This window comes from Macrobrachium rosenbergii, chromosome 27 (genome assembly GCF_040412425.1).
Source record: "Macrobrachium rosenbergii isolate ZJJX-2024 chromosome 27, ASM4041242v1, whole genome shotgun sequence".
NCBI lineage: Eukaryota > Metazoa > Arthropoda > Malacostraca > Decapoda > Palaemonidae > Macrobrachium > Macrobrachium rosenbergii.
Window position 1 is genome coordinate 17,979,631 of NC_089767.1, and position 9,706 is coordinate 17,989,336.

The window sequence follows — 9,706 nt, forward strand, 5'->3', positions numbered from 1 at the left end:
GTCACAAACCCAAATTTTCCTTTTCTGAAAAAACCTCTACTGTTATAAACGGGATTATCTTGACACTGATCTAGGCACTACCTTTATCTTGGATTGGCTGTATGGACTTGATGCGTTTGTCAGTCACATGCTGGCTTACTTTGAAGTTCATCATCATCATTATCATCATCATCTCCAACGCAAGGTGACGCAATGGGCCTCTGGGAAATTCCGCCCTCATGTCTTTCCTGTGCTTCATCTTCCACAAATCTCCGCTCTTCTCCAGCCTCTCATCTCATAGTTCTCACTCAAGTAGGTTTGGGTCCTCCAACTCTTCTGGTGGCCATAGGAGACCGCTGACAATGTTAGGTGTTATCTCCTAAGAGTTGTACGAAGGACACGTCCAATCTGTATCCATCTCCCTTTCAAAATTATCTCGTCTGTTCTTGGAAATCCCATAATTTCCCTTAAAGTATCTCTTCAAAATCGACAACATTTTTTCATCATCATTCAAAGCTTCATGTCCATATAAGCAATACAAATCGTATTAGTCTTTTGCATAATCCTACTTTCGTATGCAGTTTCAGTCTATTTGATTTCCAAATCGTATTCAACTTGCCCATTGTTTCATGTTATAAACATTAGTTTCCCTATTAATCTGTTGATCTTAAATTCTAATACCCCTTTTGACCTAGGTATGTACAGTACACATCCTGTTGGTAATAAGTCAGGTGTCCGCTTGGGGTTAGCCTAGACCGTGGGCTAGTTTAACGTGAATGGCCAGCTAGCTTGTTCCATTGGAACATTAACTGTATTCTATAAAATTATGATCCTATAACAAATAAAAATGAACTTAGGATAAGAACTTCGTCCTGAATAAATCAAATTTCATTTCCAGGTCCATGAGCTTATTGGGAAATGAATCGAATATATATAATGGCTTGGAGAATACTCCTTTTCTTACTAAAGGTTCAGTTGGTGAAAGTGCCACATATCCAGGCCGGCATTCTCGATGGGATTCTTCAGTCTCCCTATGCAGTTCCTTCGGCAGAGAGGATGAATTTATATCCGGAAACGTTGAATGATAACACCCGATGGACATCTGAAGAACATCTACTTTTGGAGACCCTGCAGGAAGTATTCAGAGGGCCACTGGCTCAAAGACAAATCCATTTCTATTTAGATCCGGAAGTAGAAGGACGAATTAACTTAGATTGGCTCTTGATTCAAACGGAGACGCCATTGTCCCTGTCAAGATTTCTCGTCGACGAAATTTCCAGTTCGAGTTATTCTGATTCTGAAGTAGATAAACCCACTGACTATGATGAACTGAATCTTCATCAGAATAATGAGAGTATCCCTTATGAAATTGGTTTTGAGAATATAGAGTATAGCCGTCGTTATAATACAGGTAAAAGTATGAGTTCATATGTAAGTAATTTGCTTATTTACAAGAATAAAAAAAAAAGTTCAGATGATATTTCTGTGATTGTTATTGCAAGATGGTCAAAGCGACAAAAGGAATTTTCACTTTTGTTACGTTAATTACATTTTCATTGTCATTTGAACCGTTTTATCTTAGGAACGGTTTTCGTTTATGTCAAGCATGAAAACCTAACGACCGTCTCCCTCGAGCCCCAAGGAACGTCCTTCGCCGGATTCCTTCTCATTTCTCTTCGGGAAGACTGTAACATCAACACCGTGAGACGCGAGCCCTTATCGAGCCAGACCTCCTCCGTCACCCTCCTGTGCCTGGTCACAAAGGACGCCTCCGAAGGGAACAGAAGCATGACTCTGAGTTTCCGAGTTTTTACTTGGCTGCCCTTCCATCCCCAAGAGGAATTGATCAGGCTTGGCACCTGGTCCCTCGAAGGCTTCCCGAAGTGGGAGGACCTCTTCATCGACAGGTTCGAGTCTCTGGAGGAGTCGACGCTGCACGTGTCGAGTGACAATTCGGACATGCCCTTCTTCTACAGCAGGGATAATGAGACGTTCGACGGCACCAGCAAAAGAATCATGGATGCTCTCGGCGGGTGGATCAACTTCACCTTCACTTTCACGAAGGGCTCGAGTGACGGTGAGATTCGTGCGCACCTGTACTTTGTGAACAATCTTTTAACAAGAGTACAGTATATAAGTGTACACACACACACACACACACACATATATATATATATACACAGTATACATATGTACGTATATATAAATATATGTATATGTATCTATATCTATCTATCTATCTATCTATCTATCTATCTATCTATCTATCTATATATATATATATATATATATATATATATATATATATATATATATATATATATATATATATATATATATATATATATATATATATATAGATAGATAGATACATACATACATACATACATACATACATACATACATACATATATAAAACTCTAGACAGGTAAATCTTTACACAAGCAATGTTTTCAGTAAAACCGTTGTACGACTATTTAAAAAATGATGGACATAATTTTAGGTGGTAAATGAAATCTATATTGAATGAAACATTGCCTCAAAATTCCTTATTTCATTAAATAAAAAAAGGAAAAGTGCTTGAGAGTGTGAGAATTAGGAAAAAAAACTGTATATCTAATACGAATGACAGGGAATAGAATGTGCCAGTCCCGTAGTCGTCCATTTTAATACTTTGCAGTTAGAGCAAAGACCAAAGATAGAGAGAAAATCATGTGATTCAAAAAGATACACTTGATTAACTGAGGGGTCTCAAGAAATACAGCAATCTTTCAAAAACAGTATTACATGTGTATAATTTGGTCTTCTATATGAGTGACTTTCAGTAAGGCCCACAAGGAAACAAAAGGCATTGTGCTAATGTGTGTTTATGACTTACAATCCTTATGAGTTCCTGTCAATACGTGTGTACATATGCATGGGAGCACTCATACAAACACACATGCACAAACAATATATATATATATATATATATATATATATATATATATATATATATATATATATATATATATATATATATATATATATATATATATATATAAATTGGTTGAAGTCCTCCTGGGTCTCTGTAGGCTCATATGGCAGCCACTGATCACCTGTTTCTTAGGCCGACAGCCAGAGGGGGTACAGGTCCCAATGCCTATGACACATGGCCAGCATGTTGCTAGGGCCACTGTTTAACTCCCCAGCCCAACGGCAGGTACCTATTCTCCTACTGAACCTCTCAGGTTTTTTTCCCAACGTTAGGTTGACGTGCTGGCGGATTTTTGCAGTGGCTCAATCCGTGCTATCAGTGAGTGGCTGGATTTGATCCCCAGCCCTCTTGACTGGTAGCCGAGAATCATACCACTGCGCTACCACGGCAGTCAGATATATATATATATATATATATATATATATATATATATATATATATATATATATATATATATATATATATATATATAATTCTATTCGCGTCCTTTATTCTGCAGATAAATGGGGCGAGATAGTCAACGGCACATGGGTAGGGATGCTCGGTGATGTCTTGAGAGGAGACAAAGATCTTGCCGTCAACTACTTCTCTGTCACTCAGGAAAGAGCTCAGTACTTCGACTTCTCGGTTCCTCATTACAACGAAGGGTAAGAGTAAAATCACAACCGAAAGTCGTAAATAAGGCACAGATAAGTGAAAAGTTTATGATCCTTTAACAATATAGAATACTGTTTAGGATTTACTGCCCGTATCAAATATCTAATACTCTACATCTGATGATTTATTGATTTATAAACACCAGAACTTTTCATATCATCTATGACGAGCGGGAAGCTCTGTTGTTATTAGCGCGTGCGCATCATCATGTTGCCAGTTGCTTTTCCAATTAATACTGGCTCGAAGATCCTGTCACCCTAATTGGTCAATGTACGAACAAAGCTGCTAGTTTGAAGGATTTTGGTTTGATAAGGCATCCTCACAAATCCTTTTTAGACCCAAGCATAGCAGCTATACAGTAGACTAATAGAACAATATTTTCATACGATATTTTTTCGATCCAGGTTTGGATTTACGATAAGAGTTCCTCCACCCCTACCTCGATGGCTCAGCCTAACGTATCCCTTCACTCCGATTGTGTGGGGCGGAGTCGTCGTGGCTCTTATCCTCATGGCTATAACGTACTACTTCCTGCAGGAACAGAACACGAGATCCTTTTTCGAATCCTTTATGGATATCGCGAAGGTATGGAGGGTTCTGTGTGTTGGATTTTGTTCGTTTTTCTCTTCCGATCTGTCATTTTTTTTTTTTTTTGCTATTCAAGATTTATTTTTTACATAGATTATTCGCTTCTTAATCAGTACGTTTCCCTTAATTTTAATCTATGAGTCTGTTTAGGAGTAGGCCTAATATACATTAGATTATTTGCTTCTTAATCGGTGCGATTGCCTTAATTTTAATTTATGAACCTATTTAGGAGTAGGCCTATTGTAATATACGTGCTGCCGTGTGGTTTACCATAAGTATTTTTCAGTCATCATTACTTATTGTTATGTTCCTGGCTATGCAAATTAAAGAATAAACAACATATTTGAAATATCTGGTTAGAGGTTTCTCTCCTCTGTATTCAACAGAGTCTGATAAACCAAGGTGGAATTGTACTCCCATCTTCCTGGATCCATAAGGTGTTCTTAGTTATCTGGTGGGTGTCTGCCTTCGTCATCGTCCTGTCTTACACCTGTAACCTCATTGCTGTCCTGACGATCCCTGCCTATCCCAAAAGGATACGAAGCATTGGACAGTTGGCTGAGAGTGATTTCAGGTGAATCGAGGGTAGGCACTGATTTATGATAAGAAAGGCAGCTCCTTAGTAAACCATCTTAAAAAAACGTACATAAGTGACTGAATGAATAAATAAATAAATAGATAAATAAATAAATGAATAAAGTCTTCTTATACAGAAAGAGTGAGATAAAAAATCCTAATCAAATGAAATAACAAATAGGCTATGTGTTTTGACAAGTTTTGACTTCTTTGACATTCAAGTGTACGTCTATGCAAAGTGGTTCCTTATTAATGAAAACAGATGAGGTATTAATACGAACAGGAAATTGCTTATCAGCACTTGCATGTATGATGACATACGCACTGTAACGAAAAATATTAATGTATAATAACACAGGGTGTGTATGCTGGATTACGGCGAGTTCGTACCGGAAGCCCTGGCCACCTCCAGGGACGAGGAGCTCTTCGCTCTGGGATCGAAACTAGACCTAGTCCCAACGACCGTCGATCAAGAATATTTCGGCGAAGAAGGCTGCGTTGAGCTGGTTCTTCAGGGTACTCACGCCCACGTCGAGACCTTCTCCTACAACCAGCTCATCTACATCGAAATGGGCTACAGCGATGTGGTCTATTTCATGAAGGAGCAGGTCTACAAGGCTAATTTAGCCTTCTTCTTCCGGAAACATACGCCCTGGAAGTTCAAGTTCGACGAAGGTATTCGCCGCTTGGTGGAGTCTGGGCTGGTGCAGAAGTGGTACGATGATATAATGGATGAGATAAGGAGGAAAAACAAAAGGGTAATTTGATGAAGCTAGGATGTTTATAGGAATTAGTGAAATAGTGAAATGATAAATGCGACATTCTCTCTCTCTCTCTCTCTCTCTCTCTCTCTCTCTCTCTCTCTCTCTCTCTCTCTCTGCATTATATAATAAGCAATTCTGTGCCATTCAGTCAAGTTTTGTGCTAACCTGTGAATCTATTTTGATGTAAATATCTGATTTTTTAGCCAAAAGAAAGATCTGTAACTTGAAATACTGACGTCCCGCTAACAAAAAAAAATAAATAAATAAACTGTAATTACAATGAAAGATTTTTCCCATGGAAAGTAACATAATAGCAAATATTTAATAGTATTTATCTTTCAGGGGGTGATAGAATCCAGCGAGCAATCTCTAACCATAGGCCATCTCCAAGGCCCGTTCTTAATCCTTGCGTTCGGATTAGTGGTATCATCTGTGGCCTTCATCACAGAATATCTTCGGAAGTGACGTTTCTGCAATTTCGGTCTGATGCTTCCAGATATTTTCTTCTCGTAAATTATATAAGTGGAAGGAATAAGAATCAAATAGTACAGTGGTATGAGTCGATCTTTCATTTTCCTTTATATTAAGGAATACGTCATACCGGCATACAGTCCTGTTGGGTTTCGGAATATAATTTCTGCAGCGTTTTTGGTTCGATCTCAGTTCCATATGGCCTATTTATGCTGCGTGTGTGATATGTTTTTATTTTTCTATGGAAATTTTTCACATTTAGGGTAATTTTTTTTATTTAACAGTCACTTGGAATGTAAACTTACAATTATTTTCTTTCTGAGCGTTTAACTTAAGTTTGCTGTAAAGAATGTGAGCAGTTTATTCCAGTTATTTTATCACGTATATCATTAAATGTCAGTTAAACTACTGTAGAAACCTATCAGAACAACACTGACTTCCATCTTGTAATTTAGGTTTGCGTAGCAGGTTGTGAAAGAACTTTAATCACTCAATTATCGTTTGGGAAAGATTCAGAAATGCACCACTGATATAAATTTCATTCCCGGAAATGGAGTTCATTTTTCGTTTGGATCCTCGCAGTTGATATTGCTAGTTCGGTTCATTTTGAACGAGGTTATAAAGATGAACAAACTATTTATTTCCCCGAGAAGAACGAGACTTAGCTTAATTACCTAAGGGTCTTGTATTTTAACACACCTGACAAGATAAATGTAGATGATTGCCGGCCTTTCGAATTTGTTTTTTTTAATGTTAATTACTTTTTCTCAACATCTGGACCCCTCCTCATTGAATCCTGAATTCTGTGGCGTTCTGATCATGTTTGCCGGGAGGTCCATGTGTCTATATTCTTCCCTCCCTATCTCTACCTGGAAATTTATTTATTGTACTTCATCAACATCTATAACTGAGTCGCCCACGCCTGACTCTCTTTTACAAACATTCACGCGCATAGAATTTGGCGGGAGCATTACTTGGGCATGCAATCTCACTCCTTGTAAAAAAAAAAAAAAAAGTGTAAATATAAGGTTTTGACTTCAGGAAGTGAGTATTAAAGGGAACCAGCTTTTAAATGACAAGAATAGAAAAAAGCACAAAATACGTCAGCAGTTTTATATATCAGCTTCTATGATTGATCTTATTGTATTTCAAGCTGTTAATCATTTTACTGTAGTAAAATAAATTCAGTAGAATGTCCGTGGAACAAAAGAAATTCGCATTTTAATGCTTTGCCGCTTCATAACCTTTACTGTTCAATCTTTTTGCACGCTTCTTGCTCTCTTGGGAGTTAGACCTTTGAATAAAATGCTTTCTTAATAAGAAATACATAAAAACTCAAACAAATTATCACTTCGACTTAGAACATGCATTTATTGTCTGAAGGACAATAAATAATGTTTTATTTACGCTTTCCCCGTTTTATATAAAACAGCTCTGAGGTGCAAACATCTGGATCATTAAGAGAAGTCTCCTGATAGAATTTCTATTCTAAGTGAGTATGTTTTGGAGATAATTTTGAAACCTATTGTCGATATCAATATAAACATTAACAAATTAATTTTCTTTCCTGTAAGCAACAGACAATATTGAAAGTGTGTGTTTCAAAACACACACACAAATCTCTCTCTCTCTCTCTCTCTCTCTCTCTCTCTCTCTCTCTCTCTCTCTCTCTCTCTCTCTATATATATATATATATATATATATATATATATATATGTGTGTGTGTGTGTGTGTGTGTGTGTGTGTGTGTATGTATGTATGAATGTATATATATACACACACACACACACACATATATATATATATATATATATATATATATATATATATATATATATATATATATTATATGTAAGCACATAACAGCAAGGTAAGCAATGGAATAAATGCCGTAAGTACAGACTGCTGGTCTCAAGCATTGATTTCTGTGGAAAATATTGGCAGCCAATATTAGTACATGGCTATGAAAACTTTGCATTGCCACGTAACCCTTTGGGAACAATGAATATTGTTTGTTGGATGGTGAAGAGGTGGTTGCTCTCAATGATGTTTTATAGTAATGGCTATTTCTGAAAGCCATGCCTATTCGAATGTGCAGTTTACTTATGATTTTCGAATGGAACACATGTCCCAGTGCAAGTCAGTTTGATTTATGTGGATCGAGGAACCCATACATTGGTGCTTATAGTAGCCAGATGCTTCTTTAAAGCTTCAGACTGTCACTCGATGGGCCGGAGTTCAATTCCCCCAGCCGGCTGACGAAGAGTTAGAGGAATTTATTTCTGGTGATAGAAATTCATTTCTCGCTATAATGTAGTTCGGATTCCACAATAAGCTATAGGTCCCGTTGCTAGGTAACCAATTGGTTCTTAGCCAAGTAAGATAAGTCTAATCCTTCGGGCCAGCCCTAGGAGAGCTGTTAATCAGCTCAGTGGTCTGGTAAAACTAAGGTATACTTACTTTAAACCTTCAGCTGAAAACCTTTATGGACAGAGTCAACAAACTATAATCCCAAAAGGGATCCATAGGTAAATTATCCTACAGAGAGAGACAAGATTTAGGAAAAGGTGATAAATAGATAAACATGAGGGAATAGTAAATAAAACCAGTACACTTGAAATTCAGTAGACACCAGAAGAGAGCAGGAATGAATTTGCTCCTGGCTTGAATATTTTGAAAATCAGAAGAGTTCACACCTGCAATAGGTAACTACTCCGCTTTTCAGGTGTAACCAAGATAAAACTTCCAGAAAACTGAGTAGCATTTAACCTGATGGTAGAAAACAACACTGTTTGCAGCAGCAGTCTGCCTAGTGTTACGAGCGAAAACAGCTGGGTTAGGTAAAGAAGAGTGCAAAGGATTTTTATCGTTGCAGTACACTTTATCTAACAAACATAATTAACTTACTTTACGTCTATGCCACAATTCAACATTAAGAGCTGTCAAAACAAACTTAACTGACGACACAACTCTCTCCAAGAGTTTGAGAGGAGAGTCAGCACCAGAAGACGACAATGGAGACAGTAATACGAACAAAGAAGAAGAAAAGAATTAGAACGCTTAGATATAATGGTTTCGTCACGTGATACCTGCAAACATTTCTGCTCCTAATTTATCCTATAAATAGTAGCTTGTCCACTTATACTCGCACTAGGGTGTTTGGATGAAGGTGGAAGAATTTATGCATCGTTAGAGAGAAATCAATGAGGTAACTGGAACTGTGGATGGTACTCGCCATAGTATGCTGGTTGCTTTGTGTCTGGCCTTGACGTTCACTTATTAGACTGACCTGAAATCAGAACAGAACTAATTAAAACAGATATCCCAGCCATAGAACTATATTAAAAGTATTATTAAGTCTATATGCAATATTTAAAATTTCTAATCACTGTGAAAACTAGATAAAGTTTTATTCTTCAGGGTAGGTTTATAAATCGCGCCATATACTGCACAGTCTTCAAAATCAGGTCCCTTTGACGTCGATATACAGTACTGTATGTAAAAAAATTTAATCAATGTGAAAACTAGATAAAGTTTATTCTGCACAGTAGGTTAATAACGAACGTCATACACAATTTCTCCAAAATCAGGTCCCTTTGACGTCATCAAGTAAAGTATTGAAAAAACTGCTGCCTTTCTTGTGTTCTAAGTTGTGAGACCTACCCGTTTCCTTCTTTTCTGATACTGAAGATGC

General features: G+C 37.3%; 1 protein-coding gene across 1 annotated transcript; it reads left to right on the top strand.

The window, feature by feature from the left end:
• The first annotated feature begins 218 nt into the window (after positions 1-218).
• Positions 219-6,091, top strand: LOC136853297 (probable glutamate receptor). The gene is made up of 8 exons (XM_067128659.1): positions 219-291; positions 1,163-1,390; positions 1,562-2,056; positions 3,456-3,603; positions 4,018-4,198; positions 4,588-4,775; positions 5,136-5,535; positions 5,884-6,091. The coding sequence occupies exons 1-8, from the start codon at positions 219-221 to the stop codon at positions 6,004-6,006; spliced, it is 1,836 nt and encodes a 611-aa protein (XP_066984760.1). The 3' UTR covers positions 6,007-6,091.
• Positions 6,092-9,706: the final 3,615 nt, after the last annotated feature.

Coding starts and splice junctions, on each gene's coding strand:
- LOC136853297 (XM_067128659.1), top strand. CDS start 219: ATGTCTTTCCTGTGCTTCATCTTCCACAAATCTCCGCTCTTCTCCAGC. Junction 3,604..4,017: donor GTTCCTCATTACAACGAAGG/GTAAGAGTAAAA, acceptor TTTTCGATCCAG/GTTTGGATTTACGATAAGAG. Junction 4,776..5,135: donor TTGGCTGAGAGTGATTTCAG/GTGAATCGAGGG, acceptor ATAATAACACAG/GGTGTGTATGCTGGATTACG.